The 23,362-nt window shown below is 39.4% G+C and overlaps 1 protein-coding gene across 3 annotated transcripts in view; it reads left to right on the top strand.

Moving 5' to 3' along the window:
- AFF3 (AF4/FMR2 family member 3) overlaps positions 1–23,362 on the top strand; it is a 333,013-nt gene that overhangs the window by 290,041 nt on the left and 19,610 nt on the right. For all 3 annotated transcript variants that reach the window (XM_038152924.1, XM_038152845.1, XM_038152760.1), the window contains 5 exons: positions 2,761–2,962; positions 5,492–5,619; positions 18,394–18,457; positions 21,073–21,209; positions 23,286–23,357. In XM_038152924.1, the coding sequence (XP_038008852.1) occupies positions 2,761–2,962; positions 5,492–5,619; positions 18,394–18,457; positions 21,073–21,209; positions 23,286–23,357 (603 nt within the window). The remainder of the gene's footprint in view (positions 1–2,760; positions 2,963–5,491; positions 5,620–18,393; positions 18,458–21,072; positions 21,210–23,285; positions 23,358–23,362) is intronic.

Genomic DNA, 23,362 nt, shown 5'->3' with positions numbered 1-23,362 from the left:
TTTATTGTAGTAGGCTTTTCTATTGTACACATCTTTGATGAGATTGAGTAATTCTTGTCATTAATACTGGAAAAATCACAAAGAAAACTGATATATATATAGTGTTTATTCAAAAATATGCATTCAATTTCTTTGTCTTGACATGTCACATACGTTTCATAAAGTGAAAAGAATGCCCAGAACAGTTCCTTTCTTGTGGATGGTTGCATGCGGTCATGCTGTTCCTGTTACCCCAGTGTCATATGTTTTATGTTGCATTAATTTTCAGAGACTAGCATGGCTGTCATAGCTTGCTGTGTCACAGGGTTAATTCTGTGCTTCCTGGAAGCAAGACAATAATTTGTGTTTTTCTTGACATTATATTCAGTACTTCCAGTAGCAACTGTGTATTAGAGGAACAAAGAGTTTCTGAAATGTACAGTTGCCTCCTAGTTCCTACAGTTGCCTCCTGGTGTGCTCTGCTTCCAAGATGTTTCTGTGGTTTGTGCCACAGTGTAGGACATGATATCAAATGCTGATATTTCCACAGCTGAGGAAGAGCTACTGAGGCTGTAACTAAACCAGCAGCACAGATATCAGGACCTCCTGGTCCTCTTGCAACCAACATCTGCTCATGCTGGCACATCCCCTCTCCAGTTACACCATGCCTCTGAGGTTCTCCTGTAAATATACTCAAGAAAGGTGTTAAAAACCAAAACTCTTTCTTCTTTTCTTTTCCTTTTCCTTTTCCTTTTCCTTTCCCTTTCCCTTTCCCGTTCCCTTTCCCTTTCCCTTTCCCTTTCCCTTCTTTTTCTTCTTCTTTTTCTTCTTTTTCTTCTTCGGCTTTTCCTTTCTCTCTTCCTTTTCTTTTTTCTTTTTCTCCTCCTGTCTCTTTTACTTACCCTTTTCTTTTTCTATTTTATCTTTCTTTTTCTCTGGCTTTTTCCTTCTTTTATTTTCGGGGGTTTTTTTTGACAGAGTGGTATTATTCATCTCCCAGTAAAGCCACCCAGACAGTTTTGGCAGCACTGCTGAGGGCTGGTAGCAATGAGAGGAGCAAGACCACCTTCAGCCATAAGCATTTTCTATTGTGGAATTACAGCCTGAGAGGCAGACTAAGTAAGATCCTGTTTGACGAGAGAGGCTGCAGGCTCAGAGATACCCCAAATCTCTTGCACCTATATCAGATCCACAGCCTGCCCATTCCCAGCAGATCACAGCTCTGACAGTCCTCTGCTGCAAGTTGTCCTGCATGGCCTCTCAGTGTAAGATTTGCTGCTGTACTTTGCCTGCTCACACTATGTTTAGGTGGGCCCTACTCAGTGACCAAAGGCCATGTGTGCAGCACAAGCAGCAATTTCAGCTACTCCTCACAAGTTCAGGGCTAAGCTTTTGAGGGTTGTGTATACTTCCAAGAGCCATGGCTTCCCTTGGATGCTTTGGGTCCACACTTTGACAGTGATGTATAAACATGGGTAGCCAAGGCATGAGTTTATGTTTGAAAAGAGGAAAAGAAATTACAGGATCAGCCTGCACATTCAGCATAGTGCAAAAGATGTTATTTTTCTTAGAAGGAGAAGAAGGCCACAGTTGTCTCTCTTTCACACTCTGAGTCTTGCTTTTGTAAACACCAATTGGTCATTAAAGCAAAACAGTTGACATGGTGTTTTAAAGGTACTGTGCCATGTGAAACAGTAAAGGTTCTGAATTGCAATTCATGGCTTCTTTTACGGCTACTTTTTAAAGACTTGCCAGATAAATGGACAAATGTATGATAAGAGCACATTTAATTAGCTGTGTTCCCTGAAATTATGTGCAGAAATGAAGTATAGTTTTTACTTTTTTGTGATTCCATTAAGTGGATATTGTCTGATACAGTAACTATAAAGAAGTGAGAATTGTCCATAAAAAGTAATAGGCTGAATAAAGGGGAATGTGACAGGGAGAGGTATAGTGTTAAAATTGTCTTTCTGACCTTAATCGCAGTTTTAGTCTTAATACCAACTATCTTCTTAAAAAAACTTGCATTTTCTTGTGTGTTGTTTTAAGGTTTTCAGCTAAATATTTTATTCAAATTAATGTATCTAAAGGTTATTTCTGGGCATATTTATAAGGTTTCTGACTTCTCCTCCAAAACTTCTCCCAAATAAGTGAAAGCTGAAAATACTGTCTGTGTTACAGCTTTCTGCTTTAGAAGATAGAGCAGGTCCCATTTCTCTGTGTCTCCTGTTTGCATATGTTTCCTTTTTGTCTGCATTATCAGCCTATCTTTCTTTGTCTTCAAAATCTGTATTAGATTAGTTTAAACACTGCTACCAAAGGCTGGGCGCTGAGCACAAAGACAAGCCAGTCATCTTTAAACACATTTCCTGTTTTAGCTCACATATGGTTTTATTGCCATGGCTTATAAATTGTCACCTGTAATGGTGAAATAGGGCTCCATAACCTGAACTTACACTTTAGAGCCTAATCTTCATCTCCAGCTATCCCTTAAGAAATGGTGAGCAAGTAGCCATTTATCTCTGTATTTTTTTTCAAGTACTCTGATACAGACTTTATATTAAACTCCAGAATGACAATTTGCCTTGAAGGGAAAGAGAAGAAACATGATACAAATTTGTAAATGAACTCTTGGTCCCAATACTGTAAGCTCGTTTCCAGATACCAATAGACTTTATCCTGCCAGCAGGTTTTAAATTCAAAGTTTTGGTAATATATAAAACATTTACCTTTCTCAAAGCCAGCTTTGTGACACTCCATTACTGTAATTTCCATTTCCAGCTTGGCAATACCAATAAATAAAAATGAGAAAATGCTTCGGTCACCCGTCTCTCCCCTCTCTGATGCATCAAAACACAAATATTCGAACGATGATTTAACTTCCTCCAGCAGACCTAATGGCAGCAGTCTATTACCTTCAATCTCCTCCAGCAAAAAACATAAGGGTGAAATCCAGTCGCAGCCACATCCTGGGGACTTCAATGTAAGTGTATGCTGTTGTTCACAATATGAAGCTTAGCAGTATATTTTCCACTTTGTATTGCAGTCTGTGATAGTTTTTGCAGAATGTTATGCAAAAAAATAAAAAAGTTGTAATAATGAGTGTTATTTTCTAAGTTCAGTTTTTCTGGTTTGGAGTTTAGCAAGGCATAGAAGAAAGGAAAGAGGGCAAGCTGTAACACATGCAAATATCAAAGGCTACATAAGCAAAAGGTGAAAGCTAATGGCCCAAAACGAATGGCTTTAGGCCTCCAGAGCATGATGCAAGCCCCCTACATTCATGGTGCATAAGGCCCCTTCTGTATAAGGCTCACTTTGCCACTGCCTAACCATGGGTGTGCCTGCAGACAAATTCTTCTGTCTTAGAACAAACTTCTTCAGATTCTACTTATACCAGTGACATCTTAGCACCAGCCTCACAACTGGGTTCCATCAGAGTTGTATTCATATCCTTATCAGAGAGTCTTGCTCACTCTAAGTGTGCCCAGAGCACTCTTCAAGATAAGGCTGTAGTACAACACTGCATTGTGGCCTCTGCCTTCAGAGTGCTGAGAGAGAGGAGTAGATGCTTCCTCCATTTCTGCATGAGTTCTGTGATTAGAATGCTGGAGTGAAGAGCCTGTTAGCTCTTTTAATTGAAGGAATTTCCATCTCTCTCTCATCTGATCTATCAAAATCATACCCTACCCTCCAGCCTACTCTCATCTACTGAGAGTAGATGATCAAGGGCCGACTACTGTCACCTCCTCCCCATGACACTGTTCTGCTTTGTGTGAAATACCTAGAAGAAGCAATTTGGATACCATCATCTTGATGCCCACTGCTGTAGCATCTAGAGAAGCTGTAACGGCACTCTGCTGCCTGTGCTCCTCTCCTTACTACAAAAGCTATTAATGTCTTTTATTCTGTATCTATTTGCTGTGTTTGTTATTTGATGTAAAAGATGCTTCAAAACCCTAAGTATTAGTGCCTAAGCAACTAGGAAAACAAGATACCTGAATTGTGGCCTCTTACAGCAATTTTTGTTGTGGGGATAAGTGGCCCTCTTTTATCTGTAAAGCATATATGTTTATATTCCAGGTTTTTGGGTTTGTTTTTTTTTGAGAGCAGAGGAGGAAGTAGTAAATATAATCTTAATTTTGGACATGTTTTCATAAACAGGTTACCATAAATTGTGTTTTCCAAGAATGTCTCATAGATGCTTTTGGTAAATTGAAAAAACCAATTACATAAAATATTCCAGTAAAAAGTTCTTTAACTTTATAACTATTATAGTTATTCATTTATTTTTCATTAATTAGATGTAAAGTTTTAAACATTTTAACTTCCAAAACATAAATTTAGAAGTTTATAACCCATTCAGAATTATAATTATGATTCTTCACTGGGCATCTTGAAAATAATTTAAATTCCTTCACAGGCAAATGTGCTGGAAATCAAAAGTAAAAGGTGATTGCTTTATGATCCACACCCTTAGCAAATGCATTTCACTAAGATTTTCTGCATAGCCTAGCAATGCACCATTTGGTCAACATTTAACAACCTTTGCAATAAAATTCTTATGTATCTGGTTATTCATCTGAAAACTTTAGCCTGATGAGCTGATCTGGATGTGCCATATAGAAGATGAGAGCTCATGAACTATAAATAATAAACTTAGCTTTGTTTTATCACATCTTCCCATCTGTCATCCTACTGGCATGCCCAAGTGGTCCTTGAAATATCTCTGAGAAACTGCAAGTAGAGCTTGCCCACAGTGGGCATTTATCCATTTGAGCTTCTTTCCCCATGTCCCTGGTGCCTTTCTGCCTGTCACCTGACACTGGGACACCTTTTTTTTGGCTGTGGTTATCAACTAAAAACCACCTGGGGCCCTCTGTTTTGCTCCATACCAGTGCACAGTAGCCCCTACAGCAGGTCACTTGGTGGGATGAAGGTGCTCAGGATGCCACATGAAGAACAGGGCTGCACCTGAGGGAGTGCATGAGACCTTGCCAAAAGACATGTGCTTCCACTGCAGCACAGAGAAATGATCTTTCAAGCTGATTGGGGAGCTCTGGAGCACAAAGAAACCTGGACTACAAATTCATACAGCACAGGCACATCACCAGTGTAGTGTGAAACAAGTCAAACATGCTCTCCTAAGCAAGGTACAATGCTTGGTTGGAAGCTGAAGGCCAGAGGTATAACTTAATCTTCTAAATGGCAACAGATCTATTCTTTAATAATTTCACTTACTGTGTTTCAGAGTATTTTGATAGTTACTAATATTTTAGATCAGTTTCTGCTGTATATCATATTGAAACTCAAATCCTTTACAGAGTGCTCTGAGCAATATCTGTGAATTTGTGACCATCAATGTCAGGACACTTACACATACTCCCTGCTGAAATAGCAGGAAAATTAACTTCCAGTTTACAACACAATGCAAAGACTCTCTGGTTTTTGTTACTTGGGGTTTTTTAAGTTATTAGCCAATTCCTAAATGTCTTATCTACTGTTTGTTGTCTAGAAAGCAATTCATATCAATTCAGAAAATGTTCTTCTCTGCAATAAGCCACAGTTCCAAACAGAGCCTTGGTCACCTCTGTCCACCACACCCAGGGACTGCAGAAGAACAAAGCTTATCTTTGATGATATGTGAGTATATACGACTTTAAAATAAAGAAAACAATGGCATTTAAAGAGAGAAAAATACAATTTGTCCAACAGAATCTGAGACATTGTGTGCAGTATTACAGTAATACTTACTCTACATTGAGAAATTAATGAGAAACACTATATAAAACTCTAATTTTTCATCATAAATTGAGTGTCTAACCATAGAATAGTAGAATGCATAGAATCATGGAGTCATAGAATGATTTGAGTTTAAAGGTACCTTAGAGATCACTGAGTGCCAATTCCACTCCATGGGAAGGGCTGCCCCCCCACTGGACCAGGTTGCTCAAAGCCCCACTCAGCCTGTCCTGGAACACTTACAGGTATGGGTAACTCCACAACTTCTCTGGGCAGTATGTTTCCATACTTCACCTCACAGTAAAAAGTTTCTTCCTAATAGCTAATCTTAACCTACCATTTTTCAGTTTTGAGTTACTCCCACTTGTCCTGTCCCTGCAAGCCCTTGTCAAAAATCCCTAATCAGGGAGCAGTGAAGAGTGACTGTTCCCTAAAGGGCAGGGAGCCAAGAGCCAGGATGCAGAGTGCAGCTGGCAGGGGTCCAATCCCAAGCCAAGTGAGCAGGGCAAGCCTGAGGTTGGAGTCATCCCTGCCTCCCTGAGCTTTGACAGCTGCTGCTGTCATGGCTACTTCTGCTCAGATAAAGGTATCACAAAGGCAGAGGGAACAGTAAGCAGCAATGGTTAGCCTGAGTATCTGGAGGGATACCTGGCCCTCCCCACTTCTATTTCATTCTTCACGTATCACTCTTCTTAAAATAATTTAAGCTTGTAACTGTCTTTTTTTTTTTTTTTTTTTTTTTTTTTTTGGTAAATTAAAAAAAGCTGGTTTTCCCTCAAGGTCGTTTAGGACATAGTATTATTTAGTGACTATAATGGTGAAACTGAAAGTTGAAATCCTAGTATCTAGGAAGCCCAGATTCTTTTTAACTGATAATGTTATGGACTGCAAATACTGATATTTGTTTCTGAGTAGTGTAGAAGAGGTTCTCTTCAAGGTGTGCCTCAAACTGCCTGAAGCTCTGAGCTGTGTGACCTTGACATATTTTTCATATTTCCAGACTTTGACCCATGATATCTCAAACTCCTTTATACCAAGGGAAACTCTGGGATAACAAACAACCTGGTTTCCTTAGGAACTGCTTCGTACCAAAATTGTGATTTTTAATTTTTTTTATTATTACTACTGTTGTTGTTATGCTTGTTCCCACTATCTAGTCTCAATGTTAACTAGAGAGACAGCAGCCTCTCATATAAAGAAACCATGGTTCCTACTATAAGGTATAAATAATTCCTGTGAACTTCAAAAGGATGTAACTGGTTTGTCTGTCAAGAAAAGAGGACTGGTGAGATTAATTTTTGTATATATTCACAGCAGTCATAAGCAGATGTAAGCTGAATAAATGTAATCAGTTTTTCCGCCTCTTTTGGAGATAACTCCCCTGTGTATACATCCCTATTCACCCTCACTCTCCACCTCCCTCCTTGTTTTTAACTCTCTTGGTACATTTATTCAACGATCTCCATTGAGGAAACATGAAACTGTTTATAAGTACTACCTAACTCTTCATATCTCTTAAAATACTCTATCATCTATAATTTACTTGCAAATGCTCAATTTTTGCTGCAGTTTAAACATGTACATGCAAGGCAGAAAGGTGTCAGAGTGTCTGATAAAAGTCAAAATTGTAGGATGTGCTCATCTCTGGATTAGAAAAAAACATAGAAACAGTTACAACAAAACTATTGTGTCTTCATCTGATTTTCCCTCAAGCTGCTGACAAACAAAAAAAAAGGGGAGGGGGGACTGGTTTGGTTCGTTTTTCCCCTAGGATATAGTCATAGGAGATCTGCTTTGGTCACCATCTCTATCATCTGAGGCTTTTATCACCAGCTTTCTGCATTAGTGTTACAAGTGATTCCTCTGGCAAGCATCTCCAATAAAACTGTTTCATCTTTTCAGAGAGAGATACAATTAAACTGTTCATGTGTAGTGCCTTCCATGTAGACTATCCCCAAGCAACTTGTAGACCACTAAAACAAAGTCTAAAAAGGCAAAAAAGATAAAACACAGAAGCAAATATGTCCTAATTTGGCCTTAAAAGCCAGAAACAGTTAATGCCAGTTGTGCTAGCTAGAGGAGGGAGCTTGTCAAGTACTACAGATGTCATCCACAGCTTGTAGCTGGGATACACCACCAGAATACCAGCTACACTGGATCTTCATTCTGAAATTCCTGTGCAGAGGAGTCACTGAAATGTAGCAGATTAGACTGGCTGCAAATGTTAAATGTCAACAAATTTGACTCACATGTTAGAAGGATCAAATTAAATATGGCAGCCAGTGCCTTTCAAATTTGTATAGCACCACAGCAGAGGATTTGAAGGAATGCAATACGGTAGGTCTAAATTATGTAGTAATCCTAATGGCAGCATTTGTTCTAAATGATGCCTATAAAGTATTTCATCTCATAATCCATGAAGTTCTGAATTACTGTAATCCAGCCATGGCTTTAAAATCTTAATTTTAATCAGACTCTAAAGTTTTAAAGAGACTAAATCCCTTATATTTAATTTAAAACAACAACTAATTTTTTTGACCAGTCAGTGTCTCTTTACTGTATTCTCAATTTATTTTCTCCAGATCATTGACAACAGCTGTCACTAGCAATAAACTGGAACACAAGTAGGTCAGTAAAAAGTATATCTTGCTTGGCAGAGTGCTGTATACACATATACTGCAGTATAACAGTAAATATAGCTAACAGTCTTCAAAAGACAGGCAAAAGTCTCCTTCCTCTGGTTTGCCGTTTGCTGACAAACCTGAATATACTTAGAGGTACCCAGCATGCCACATGTGTCAATGACATCAATGCTGTTTCCAGTAGTAATTTTTAGTAAGATTTCCTGGATTTTTGGCGACTTCTGACTCCCTGAAGAGAACATTTTCAAGGCTACATAATAATGCTTTCAAGCCATATTGAGTCCTTCTGTGATTTCACTGAATAACAGAATTCCCTATATCTGCATTTAGGATCAAAGTCTGTTGTCCTTGAAGTGTTAGGCATAGACATCCTGTGGGTGCCCAAGGGCATCCTCAAAATACTGCTTGTGTGGTATAAAAAAATAGCAGAGTGTACCCAGCTTCCCATCTTCCCTTATAACTAAAGAAGAACATGCTCCTCGGGATTATTTTTTTAATTGAATTTTGAGTTATAATTTCAAACTTGGGGTGTGCTTTTTCTTCACTTACATTTGTTTTTCTCTTTTTTTCTTGCCTTATAGGAGCAAGATAATACATCTTCTACAGCATTTTTTTATAAGTTGATATTTTGTCGAATGTCTCTTCCACCTTTATGGTTTAGGTGCTGTAGACACCCATCAGCTATACATTGTCCAAGGGACATATTCTGCAGTGAGATAGAAAACCATGTACCCAGAAAATATTCACCTGTAAAAGTGTTATACATAGAGCTTATGAAAATAACTTCCTGGCACATCTCTTTGTTTTGACTTGAATTCCAAGTGTCTCATTTTCACTCTTCCTTGTTATTCCTCCTTGAAGTGGAAAGGAAAAGGTGCTCTTAGGTTGTGACTCATACATCTACAAGTGATCTTACTTGAATTGTTCAAAATGCCTTAAGGATTCCTAGAGTATTTAGAGGTACTTTTGTAGTGTTGAAGACATCCTGAGGAGCACAGTTCAGGAATAGAGAGTGGCTCCTCTTTCTTCTCATCAGCAATCCAGAAAATAACTAGTCAGACCAACACCTGTAACACTACGTTCCTACGTTCCTCCATTCATATGCTTACTGTGGGCTACTCTGAGTTTCTTGGCTGTAGGGGATTTCAAGACTTTGTCTGACCTTCCCAGTCTTCTTCTTCTTCCCTTCTTACTCATGGCACTGAATTTCTCACATGTATGCTGACCATGAGAAAACAACATTAGACATGCCAGACACTGCCTCCCATGATTAGATAATTTAGCTGCCTGCTCGCTGCAAGACCATGGGTCATCTTTAAAGGACACTTTATGAGGGCTTGTTTTGGTGGGAAACAGATGCTTCATCAGCTCTAACATGAGGTTTTCAAAGGGTATAGAATTTTTAGCCACTAGTCCCTGTTGTCAAATGAAAGCCAGAGCTGTGGACCTCTTTTGAACTTAGCTACATACATGTCCCTCCTCTGCTCCTGTAGGCAAGTGGTTCAGCAGGCTTATGTTTATATGATTAAACTGTTCTCACTCCCCAAAATAAACCACATTCACTGTGTCCTGAGAATAGTCCCTAGCCTGTGCTGTCCCCAAGATGTGCCCAGGCATTGTCTGAGCTCAAAATTATGCCAGGGAGAATATTAGTAATTACACTGCATAGATGATCAAATGATAAAGCTGGTATCCTTGCCCTCCTTATTTCACTTGCACAGGCACAGCCAAGGAATGAATGGTTCTATTGATGGACTCAGTTCTTAAATAGTCTCTGTATATTTTGCTACTTATGAAAGAGAATTTGTTTGTGTCAATTAATTCTAATGTAGCTTTTCCTTACTCTACAGATTGACTAGAAAATAGCTTCAGTTCACTGTAAATCATGACAGTAAGCAAGACAAGGGTCTTCTAATCAGGTTCAGCAAACACTCCTCCAGGTTCCAGAAGCAGAACTGAATTTCACAGATGGGGAAGAACAGTCTCTTCCACCGGTCTCTCCCAGTCCTTCCTCACCTCTGCACGGTGAGCCATGAGCAGATGTCTGCAGTGCATAACGAAGACAGTGCAAACCCTGCAACTCTTTGAGTAGTCTGAGTCTCACACTGAATATGAGGAAGTCTCATCTAACTTCCCATTGTTTTTACTGTTCTACCACATCTCTGGTTCTTGTCAGAGCTTGTTTTCCTTAGGTTTTGTTTCTCTACTAATATCTACAAGTCCATCACAGCATAACTGGGGGTTTGTCTGCTTGTGCTGGATCACGGAATGGTGTGGGTTTTCATCACACTCAGTGCCAGGATTCATGGATGAGATGTGGAAAAGATAGTCTAATGCCTCTATCTGAGGTTTAATTCCCAAGACAGCTTTGCTGTCTTTGTGGCAGTGGAAAATAACTTTACATACATTTGAAGAATGTGCTTCAAGTCCATTTTTAACAATATAGTTACCCAGAAGTTTCCCTTTCAGACAAGAAGGCTCACCGCAATTGCCCTAGGGTGCAAAGGCTGTGATTCCTCAAGGGTGCATTAGAGCTTTCCTGATCATTCCTTTAACATATAAAGGATATTTTCATCTTTCAGTGATGACAAACCACACTGGCAATAATCATAATCTCTTTAGAAAATCACAGGTAGGCCATTCAAACTGATTTTTACCCTGGGAATACCCTGTTCATTTTGAGAACCAGCAACAATTCATGGAGCTGGAGAGGGGCTGTGACAATTTAACACACATGAGGAACATCAATTCCCAGAATCCTTATTAGATGTTTTCCTGGTCTTTAGTGCCTGGTTATGATTTCTTTCAAATCCTGTGATTACTGAAGTGTCTTAGACAGGCTCCACAGGACAGGATCCCTGGACAGGGTCTTTGTTTCAGGATCACCTGCTTCTTTTAGTGTAGACACACCATTCACTCACTCAGGCTTCACACATACTCTCACCCAACAGTTTCACCCGCACCTTGTCTTCTCCCTCATCAGAGCTGGGAGCATCAGAGCTGCCTGCCAGGTGGACTTTCTCCCAGAAAGGTCTTTCTGCCTTTGCTTTACAGATGCTTCTTAAGAATTCAAGCTGTCATTCTGTAGCATTTTAAGAGAAAATAGAACTGGACTTCTGTGGTCCTGCCCTGTCTCTGTAGGACTGATTATAAAGGCTGTCACTTTAACTGAAATTAGCTTCATTCAGAACATCTATTTAACATACATCAAAAGAGACAAAATTGTAGTTTATCTGCAAGCACCTTGTGTTTTCTGCCTCTACTTTTAAAACAGGAAAGTTTATTCAAGTCCCTATTGTGAATACTTGTTTCATTCCTCTCTCTTCACTTGTACACTTTGCCCTTCTGTGTTTTAGTCTATATATTGATTTCACAGGGATATCTTTAAGTCATGAATCTGGGTCATACACAGGAATTTGTAGTAGATTTTGACTCTTTCTCATGTTCTCCTGTATTTCACTACACTGCCATGGTTAGTCAGGGTGATTTTGCATTTTTGCCAAAATTGAAGTCCCCACTTACTTTTATCCTTCTGCATGTCATTTCCATTAGATGCCAGGCTTTAATTTTGTCTGCTATTTTTTGCAACAGTAACTCCCTCTCTAGGTGTCTGTACTATTCATCTATTCATCTTATCTAAGCTATTGTCCTTGTTACACTAAACCAAACAAGATGGTAGTTATGTAGTTGTGTGATTGGGTAAATTTTTCTCACATTTTGGCCCAACTCCAATCAGGTCCTTTGTTTCTATCTTTCTGAAATGCCTATAGTACTATCATTTAAATGGCTCAATATTTATCTCCTGGCCCTCTCCACTTGCATGCTCCTCTGCTGAACTTCCAGTCTTGCTGGGCCTGCCAGAGTGACCATGAGACTTCCATAGAGCTGGGTACACACTTTGGCAGTGCCAGGGGCTCTCCCCCAGCCTGTGTGCCACTACATCTGCCATGCTCAGACACAGCAGTGCCACATCCCATAAAACAGCATTTATTTTAAGTGGTGGAATGGGCAGGAGGCTATGATCTATTAGGGGAGAGCCCTATTTTCTATAGTAGCACCTGCTGAGCTCTATCATTCACCCCAAAGATGAACACCCTTATCTATGACCCAGCATGTCAGACAGGCTCCTGACACATCCTGTTACGAGACTGCAAATAGGCTGTGTACACCTGCCTTTCACATTACATGGTTTTCCTGCTCTTACAGTAATTTCTTCTCCTCCTAGACTGAAAGTTCAGGGAATACTGGCACAACTTCTAAACTGCTCGTGGGTTCACCCTGGCTAGCTAATGTCTTCTGATCTGCCCCTAGCTCTCATCACATTTTAAAGTTGCTCATTTTGCTGTTCTGCTCATTTCCAACACATTCATTTTTTTTTAGGGCTTAGATTACTAAAGTTGTGAAACTGCTTCTATATTTAGAATGATGATTTAAGCTGCTTTTACTATATGCAATTGTTGTACACTGAGGAAGCACTAGCTTGTTTTTTTATCGGCAGTATTATCTCTGAAGGGTATTAAAATATGCACTTGGCTACATTTATGATGTTTAATTGAACTTTTATTAGGTTTTTTTAATGTATACTCATAAAGCACCATACAACAGTAAGAAATAATGTACAAGTGGTAGATTATGTAAATGAAGCAGAAAATGCTATAGTTTAGTATTTCGTTTACACAAAATATAAAAATTAGATGAAAAATGTGGTTTTGAATGCAGTATAATTAAAATTGTATATTGGAGTCTAAGCTACACCATATTCTGTAAATAGCAGTGGCTGCTCTGAGTTCCAAGGAGATTTTGCAGTAGATGCTGATAAATTACTGTACAAAGTAAGGCTTTTATTGATTCACTTTGTTTGATTCTCTTCCCATTTTTTTATTGCATGAGTTTACACTTTTGCAATTATCCGCTAAACTGGAGTAAATTAAATTCAGAGGAGGCCACAGAAGACAAAGGTGGCGGAGATGCGCTGTAATGGCATGGAGCTAAATAGGATGAGAGAAACGTACACAGACAGGCATTCACCTGGGTAGCAGTGACACCACTCTTAGGAGCTCAACAGCCTGGAAATTCTGAAAGGCTGCTTCTGGCAGAGGAGTAATTACAATGCCTGCAGCCATCTCACCTCACGCTGGGATCCCGCGCAACATAACAAGCAATGGATATGCTGTCCTTCCTGCTGGTTTTCAACAAGCTCCCAGGGAAAGCGGTGCCAAGGCGAGTGAGAGAAATACTGGACAGTAGTGGATTGTTTGATAAATTTCATCCTGGATTCAGCCACAGCCATGCTACTGAGGCTGCCCTTGTCAAAGTCATAAATGGTTTGAATGCCACTGCTGAAAAGGAAGCCTGGCCTTGTTTGTACTATCAGATCTAGCCGTGGGGGGGTTGTTCTGTAAAAGGCTGGATTCTGTTGCAGTGCCTAGGTGACTGCCTAGTGTTGACTGAGAATGCGTTGAAATCGTTCCAACGGTACTTGATTGCTTTCCCCAATCAACAGAGTAGGGTAAATTCTCCTCGAGAGCAGCCAGTTTCACATAATGACACTTGATCCCAGGGAGAATTCACCAGCAGCCTGACTTAGTTGGCTCTAATGCTTTACGCTCTTTCTCTTGCCATTCAGAGAGATATATGAGATGCATTAGAGCAGTGTATTAGAACTTCTTTTTTGGCTTTGTTGAAGAGGACTATATTTGTAAAAGTACCAACAATCAGATATTCAGAAACAAAAGACTTTCTTGGGCAGTTTAATAGAGATAAAACATTTGTTTCTACCTGTTAATTTGAAGTTGGACTTCCTTTTAATTTTATTTTTTTTAACAAGAGGTCTGAATTCTGTTTGTAAATCTGGAGTGAAAGTGCTGATGCCAATAGATTCTTACAGTTATAACTAACTTAAGAAGAGAATCTGACCCAATTGTCTGAAAATCAGAAGTCACTGAATAAGTCTCCTTGCAACTTCAGTTTGCATTCATGACCAGTAAACATGAAGAGTCTCCAGTGCTGCTTCTGCTACTCACAGACACTCCAGTTCAACCAGTAGCCTAGTACCAGAATTTTTTTTTCTCTTGGTTCTCTGGCTGTGGCAAGGATGTGATCTGCAGGGGAGTTGAAATTTTTTTCTCTTCTCTCATTTCTCAGGCTATAGCAAGGCTGTGATCTGCAGGGGGATTGCAAAGCTGAGACCAAAGACTTGAAAAGGTTTTTAGCCACAGATCTTTCTGAATCTCATCAGTGGGAGATTGCTTTTTGCTTTTCCTCAAGAAGCCTCTCATCAATAACATATAGTATCTGAAATTAACATCCAGTGAGATTACCTGTAAAATCTCCAGTCTTAAATAGGTCAAGCTGCAGAGGAGGTTTGCATGGACCTTCATGTTTGTAGCAGGCATGGGTTCTTGGTAACTTCAGAATCTGTAAAATCAGAATATGACTAACAAACTTCATAGATAAAAAATATGCTGTATGCAAAAGAGCTATCCAGACTAATTAATTTAAGCATCAGTTTTCTCATGTGTCTGCATATGTCCATGAGCTCAGGCAACCTCTTCTCTTCAAGGAGCCCATAAAAGAGGGTGTTTTTCTTTTTTTTTTTACTTCATGACATAATAATTTAAACTAGTATACTGAATGTAAAAAGACAGATTATGTTCGTGAGCAGTAAGAAGCTAAACAAAACTGAACTTGAAATCTTTAACTCTCATTAAAAAAAAAAAGTACATAATTAAATTTAGCACCCCTTTTTGTTACTAAAATGATACAAAAACATACATTGAATCTATTGGACATTTCAGCTTCCCGTTTTCACCTAACATGCACATTAGTTATCTGAATAGTAAGGTCATTAAAATGTAGCAATAAATTGAAGAATAGTATTTCATAGGTGGCATAAAGACATCAGAATTTGACTTGGCATGTTTATTAACACTAAGTTCTGTTTAGGAAGCTAATAAAAATGATACCCTATCCATTTTTTTCCCAATGCATCTTAATTTCTGTTAGACATGCCCTGATTTTTAAATCAATCTTGTATTTTTCCTATGGAAATACCTAAACGTTCACATGGAGAATATATTTATACTTTGCTTTAAAATGGCATTTTAATAGCTTCTTTTTTTATATTAGATTTTGCAAGCAGCTTAGTTCAAACCAATGACTTCAGTTTCTGTGTTATGTGTAACCATCCCATAGCAGGGCCCTCAATGAAAGTCTTCCTGGTTCAGGATGTCCTGCTAATACCTTCATTGCTAATCATAGCTCAGGAGAATAAATCCTGCTGCAGGTTGAAAACTATTTTACAATTAACGTATAAATAAGTCGACTATAATTACATTGTGTTATCTCATGTTTTTACAGCCTCTTACCATGCTTCAGACAAGAAAATTAGGCATATAGTGCTGGGTGATATACAGGAGGGAATGCTGGAGAGGATGTATTTTTACGACCTGAGTTTGACAGGCTCATGTAAAAGTTCATCACTTTCATCATTTCAGAGGGATGAGACTTGGTTTGTTGATTTGTTCTACTTGGCTTTGCTTTTTGGGTCTTCACAGTAAACCATCTTCCCTAGGTCATTGCACAAGACAAAGAGAGACAGAACTTTACATTTTTTTAAGAATTCTTTCAGTGTTTCTGAAAGCATAGCTATTTTTCTGTATCAAGCTAAGACTGTTTCAATGTGTAATATTTTATAATTGAGCAAGATTAGTTTCAGATGATTCTTCTTATTAAGAATGTCTTCTGGGGCACAGGAAGTATTTGCATTGGCAGTAGGTTTTGAAATACCAGGACACAAACCTATCTAGTTCCCTTTCTGACCTAACAGGTAGAGTAAGCTGGTGTGAAATTTCACTCTGTGGGAGAATAATATTTAACAGAAAGTTGGAACAAAGGAACTGCTTTTCATATCTACAAGGTTTTTAGGACAGAAATCATTCTAAATTAGCCAGACTTTGAATTTCATTTCTATCTAGTTATATATAGCCTTTGTTCTCTTCAAAATAAGGTTGACTAACTTCCTCTGATGCAATTAAATGTCCTTAAAACAGTGTGCACATAAATAGAAAGAAACAGACGGACTAAATCTACTGTTCAAGTAGCCTTCTGTTCTTGAGGAGGTTATATAGCTCCCCTCTTCTGTCAAGAGTTTCCCCCATGCTCCCACTTGCCTCAGTTATGGATCTGAGCATTTTCTTACTGCTATGAGCACAAATGTTTTACTAATCCGTCCCACTTTACTTTTTAGATCTGCATCTTCTCTGACTGACACAAAACATTTTGTTGAACACATGTGATAAGAAATCCCAATTTCAAGGAAAAAAAAAGTTAGGAATGTGATTTTTTTGGGGTGGGATAGTCTCAAGGCTTTTTCTGCCTCTCACCCCACACCTCCAAGAGGGAGGCTGGGGATGCACAAGGAGCTGGGAGGGGGCACAGCTGGGACAGCTGACCCCTGCTGACCACATGGTATCATGCTTGGCATATAAAGCTGAGAAGAAGGAGGAAGGCGTGAATATCTGGAGTGGTGGCATTTGTCTGCCCAAGTGACTGTTGATCACGTTGAAACCCTGCTTTCCATGTGGTGGCTAAACACCTGCCTGCCCATGGGAAGAAGTGGATGAATTCCTTGTTTTACTTTGCTTTATCTGCTAGTCTGTCTTTATCTAAATGTGCAAGTTTTTGTACTTTACTCTTCTGCTCTTTTACTCTCCTGATTCTCTTCCTCATCTCATGGAAGTGAGTGTGTGGAGCTGAGCTGCCTATTGGAGTTAACATACAACAGATTGCTGAGTGGCAATAATAACATATCGTTTACACCAAGCTCTTAAAAGCATGAGCAGTAAAAACATCAGAATTCATACTCCAAATACTCAGGAATATCTCATTTTCTCGAGATGAGGACGAAGGAATGACACTCTAAGCAATACTAAGAGAACTATTTTGCAAGTCAAAACTTCCCTCTCTGAGAGACACAAGGATGTAGTAACCACAGTATAAGCTGTGTACCAGGACATATTTTAGCTGAGTAGAGAAAGAAGGTCACCTCCCACATACATGAGATAGGAAGAATCTGCAGGGTCAGGAAATGTGAAGACTTTATGAGAGGCAATGACTGAAGATGCAAGGTTATGGTCTGAAATGACACAGCAAATGGCTGTTCTCTATATGACTTAAAAAGGTGCCATAGGGAGAGCTTGTGGGAGGAGATGAAGAAATTAGCTTCAGCCATGAGGAGCTCCCTGATGTAGTGACACGGAGACATCAGTTTGTTCCCAGTCTGAATGAGAGTGGATAAATCTGGTTACAAATGCACTTGTGAATTTCAGGACAGAAACAGAAGTTGAATTCGTGTCCTGCAGTCAGTGGGTCAGGTAGGTTAAGGAAGGGATGGAATCTCACAGATCTGTTTGAGGAGAAATCAGTGGAGAAATTGGCACAAGGAATGCCAGTGGAATTGCAGCAGGTGACCCAGCACTGAGTCAGAGATGAACTCCAGGAAGCAAAATAAACAGTACTCAGCATGCTTACGGATAAGAGGGACAAGAGCAAGATGTAGCTGTGGAGGCAAGCAGGTTCAGTGTGTGTTTTCAAAGTGGAGAGATTAAACACACACTTGTTTTGAGAGGAGGGAGAAGCCAAGGCAAATAACAATGTACATAGAGGACTAGAAAAAGAGGTAAGCAAGCACCAGGGAGAGGAGAAGACAGAATATCTTCTTCTGTTTAACATGTGTATCCATTTTGTGGATCAGAACTGCACTAATTTGGGAAGCAGTTTATATAATCCATAAAAATGCATTTTATTAGCCTTTCTTTACTTGAATCACTGACTTCTAAAGAATGAGAACAGCCATAAATGCTATTGTCTCCACAGGCAGCAATTTGAAAATAGAAGATGCATGGTTACACAATAAGTGTATTTTCTTCATAAAAAAATGTTTGCAAATCAGGTTTAAAATAAGGGAAAAACAACCTTAAAATATTCTGCACTTCAGAAAATAATAAAATGTCTTCTTATTTTCCCCTGGTAGACCACGCAATGCAGATTACTTTATGCAGGAAGCTAAACGGAAGAAGCATAAAGCAGATGCAATGGTGAGAACATTTTCTTTCCAGTTACATTGCTCCAAATAATTTTTGTAATGCAGTTTCTTCATCAGTGCAGTATTCCTGGGGTAATTATAAAATCTATTATAAGGATGGCTAGGCTTGTTAAATTAAGAAATGTTTATATAATCAAATGTTCATAGCCCAATAAACTATGACTTAACAAATAATGACTTACTGAGATAAAGGCCTGGATAAATAAAACTTTCCATTTATCCCTTTGCTTTAATTAGTAACTATAGTAATGGAGGCTGCGTAAAGGATCCACATACTTATCTTCTCGGTTTAACTAGCTGGCTAGGTCCTATAATTGCATATCCCTCCAAATTTGGTCTGGTAGCTGAGGTATTTGCACTTTTTTTAAAGAGCTTTGGCTTTTCAGTGCCAAAAGAATCCTGGTTTCATGGCAGATGTTTCCCAACATAATCAGAAGCACACAAAGAATTTTTGTAACCCTAGAGGAACACCTAGCACACAAAGTACTTTTGCAACAAACAGATTCTTCACCCTGGCTTTGACCTGTCTAAAAATGTAGCCATAAAGAAAAAGGGGAATCTGAGGTTATATGGAGCACTGAAGAAATGCTTGTCTTTCCAAACAAATGAGTGCAACAAAATATGCAGTGCTGCAGCAGAGCTCTGCTTAGCTGTCCCTCAGTTCTCTCCAAGGCTGTGTTTGTCCAGTGCCACAGATAAGCCAGGACAACATGAGTTCTTTGGGATGGCAGTATATGGAATGGGACCCTGCATTAGGATGGCTGTATTGCAGGTGGGGGTAGCTGCTTTCCTGTCTTGCTCTGTCAGACAGACACTTTGCTGTCACACCATCAGGAAAGAAGGTTTTTCTCAGCAGTGCAGAATGTAGAAAGGCCAAGGAAGCAGAAGCAGGTCCTTAATTTAGAACACTAACACCGAGTTTTACACTCTACCTGAGTTTATTAGCACAAATTTCTATGGTTTATTCAGTTCCATATTACTCCAAAGTGAGTCTTAAAATCAGAAAATATTGTGAAGAAATACAAATGGTGCATTTTAGTGTGTTGCTTTAAACAGAATGGAAAGGATCACTTAATATGCAAAGGAAATTCTTAGCCTGGAGAGAAATGTTTTTATGGTAGACTCCCAGGAAGCAGAGTTGCCAGCATTATTCTCTGCTGTGCCACAAGTTTGCTGCATGAAAGTCACCTAGGCACGGTTTGAATAGCTTTCTGTCAGTATCAGGTGGTTGAAATATCCTCCACATTCAGCTTTCCTACACAGTGGACCAGCACCTTACTTAGACCTTGTAAACAGCCCTTTGCAGGTGCTTCCTCTCCCTCCCTGGCTGTGTAGGCATCCTGGGGAAAATGCCATATTGCCAAAGTGCATCCAGGCACTTTGAATCACCTTGCTGGGCTCGACACCTCCTACTTTGGCACTGCACTGCCTGACACAAGCACTCACAGTGAGCAGCTTGAAAATTACTCTAAGTCTCTCTGCTCCTCAGTCCCCCATCTGTGAAATTGGGATAATAGCACTTCCACCCGCACTGGAGCATCAGGGGGAGAAATATAATAAAAAGTTTGTGAAGTTCTCTGGTATGATCGCAGTGGGAGTCATATAAGAACCTAAAATAGATTGAAGCTACTGTGCCATTCCAAAGTTACTATTTAAAATCTTTATCCCTTGGAAAAGAATAAGGTCCATTAACCTTTCACTGTGTGCATCAGATTTCAACCAAATGCATCCAGTCCATTAATGGGCTTTATGTACCGCAGGAGTTCTGACTGAAGGAGAGAGAAGTCAGGACAGAGAGATATTAGTATGATTCATCTCTCTCTTCCCTTCAAAACTGAAATTCTGAGGGCAGATAAGTGGCATGTAAGTGTACACATATGAATATTAGATGCATATTTGCATATACAGTGTTACTGAGGACATGCGTGTATATGCGTGTTAGTGCACAAATACACACACAAAGTACCAAAAATAGGACAAGAAACAGGGCAAGGAAGGAGGATGGCAGAAGATGCTGAGGGAGCAGAGCAGTCCCTGAAAGAGGAGGAGGATATAGAAAGCAAATTCCTGACAAGAGGAGAACAATGCTGAAAATTGTAGGGATAAAGAAGACTGGAGAACAGAGATGAGCCTTTTTATTAGAGTTAGTAGTCAAAGTATTTAATTCTCTTCTCTTAGTTATGATATCTGTTACCATTCTTTGTTGAGTGATAAAAAACTACAGATCTTGCAAAGATCTGTGAAACCCTTTTTAATGAAAGATGAAAGCTGGAACAAAAGGCAGCATGAGTTTGTGGAATTTCCAGCACTGGAAGAGCTTTAACAAACACTGTTGGGAATGTCCTAGGCATAGCTGACCCTTCTTTGGACACAAGAGTGTAGAACAAATAATATCTCAGAGCCTTTTCTGGCTCTATTTTCTGTATCTTATGATTTTCACTGATGCACAGGGTTTGATGGGTATTAGCTTTCTCACAGGAAAAATTGTGCACCTGAAGATATATCAACTTGTGTCAAGTTTACAATATTTGTTGAGAAAATTCCATCAAATGTAATGACATCTTGATGATTACACTACATCTCTGTGTCCTTATTTTTTCTCTCTAGGTGGAGAAGTTTGGAAAGGCACTGAATTATGCAGAAGCAGCACTATCGTTTATTGAGTGTGGAAATGCAATGGAACAAGGCCCAATGGAATCTAAATCCCCTTATACCATGTATTCAGAAACAGTTGAACTCATCAGGTAGGAAAGGAAGGCAATGACCCCAGGGGTTACTCTATGCAAACACAATCATCTGTATTATCACCTATTTTTGTACATGCAGTAAAAGGGTAGAAGTGAGCTCCTTACAAGGGCCTGGTTATTCATATGTAATGTATATGTATTATCTATGATTTCTTTGGAAATTAAATCAAGAAACTGTGAAGAATGAAAAACAAAAGAAAGAAACAAACAAAAACACGAACAAAAAACTCCAAAGATTTTCCTAATGCTTGAGTTGCAAATTACTTCAAGAGTTTCATGCTGTAAGTCCTGAACTGCTCAGTGGAGGAAACCAGTAATCCATAATAACAAGACATTTTCATGGAGTGGTAACTTGAAAAATATTGCAACACATGTAAGATTGCTGTTTAAAGATTACCTGAAAGAAGATGTGAACAGTGATAGAAAAATGGACACTCAAAGTCCATTTGATGTGTGTGCTCTAATGTAGCCAGCGAAGTCAGGAGCACAGCTCACCCCAGAGCTACCCCTACCTTTAGTCACCTTCATCGCCCTCCAAACAGGGCAGTCTAGAATTCAGTGTCATCCACAGTCCCTCTGAAGGATGTCTCTTAAGTCCTTTTCTCCATTATAGCTGGTACTTAAAATTAACATTATTGGCAGTGTCATTGGTAAAGAAAACAAAGGTCAAAACCATTGCAGCAGCTGAGGGACTGTGCAAGAGAGCAACCCCAGACACACTAGTGGAGAAATCTGCACTGACAGTGACCATGGTATCATTCCTCAGGACAGTCAACCATGCAGTTCCATCCAGTCAGGATTAAGCTCATAGGAAGTAATACATTTTCATTTTTAATCATATCCATAATGAATCAAAGCTTCTAAAACAAAAGCATTCTTTTGGACTTAGTGTTGATGTGAAGATTTTCTCGCATGTTAATAATTCCACTGGCATTTTATTCCACTTAGGGCTGTCTTCTCATGCATTTCAGTGGACTGATGCCAGCTTTCTAACTGGAAGGTTATTGAAGAAAATAAAATACTTTTCTTTTCTGTAAGAGAATAGTACATTCCATCTCTGCAGTTTTTCTCTTCCTTTTTTTTCCCCATCTCTGTAATTCCTCCCTCCTTTTTTTTTTTTTTTCCCAAAAGGCAGAAAGCTCTTGCTTTGTCTGCCCTGTCTTTTCTCATGGTAGTAAATATATGGTCCTAACTCTGGAAATGAATTTTGCTTGCAGATGCGTAGCTTTCAATAATGTGTGTAGCTGTGGCTGTGTTGTAATGTGAATTGCTGTTGATCTCGCTGCAACTCAGAAAAATAAGTGGTTTGCTAGGTATGCCTGTAGAAGCAAAATGTTCATACTGAATCTTTGCACAGATACCAGAATTAGAGTTTGAAAGCAAAGGTAAGAAAAAATCACTAGCAGCTAATTATGGGGAACAGGTATCTTTCTGGAAGTGAGCCCAGAAGCGCTGTGTGTTGTTCTAACCTTGTCTGTTGTTCAGGTATTCAGCTGGAAGCTGAGATTCCCAGAAACCAATTTGTGTTTGCATAGCACATACACTCTTGAAACATCAGTGCTACCTCTGTGGATCTTTAATATTTATAGAGTTTGAATGTAATGTCATGTGAGCAAAAATAGCTCTGAGCCACATGTTCCCCCTCTGCCGTACTGTGCTCGGAGGAGCGAATCTGGGTAGACACACTCAGAAGTGGCAGGGTGAGGTAAGCACCAGCTTCCAGGCAGGCTGTCTGCCTTCAAAAGCTCCAAACCCCATTCTGCATGAACTCTGTAACTGGGTCTCTGCAGCAGCAGAGGTTATTTTGGTAGGACAGGGTCACTTCACCAGCTAGACTCTTCTCTGGACTGACGGATGATCAAGGGGGTTCACAGCTGTTTAAAGAGTGCAGGGATGCACTGCTAATGACAAAACAGCTCTGAAACACAACCAGGAAAAACACATGTATGGCTGGTAACTTGAACAAATATGTATAAAGGGGCAGATCAAACGACATTGGCCAGCATAGCTCTCTGATCAGTAATATTAAGCTGTCTCAGTTAACTCACATTAGTTTTTTTCTTCTTGCTTAAGGTATGCAGTGAGACTGAAAACCCACTCAGGTCCCAACGCCACGCCAGAAGACAAACAGCTGGCTGCATTATGGTTAG

This window comes from Motacilla alba, chromosome 1 (genome assembly GCF_015832195.1).
Source record: "Motacilla alba alba isolate MOTALB_02 chromosome 1, Motacilla_alba_V1.0_pri, whole genome shotgun sequence".
Classification (NCBI taxonomy): Eukaryota; Metazoa; Chordata; class Aves; order Passeriformes; family Motacillidae; genus Motacilla; species Motacilla alba.
Note: the sequence above shows the minus strand (reverse complement) of the source record. Positions and strands in the feature narration are given on the sequence as shown.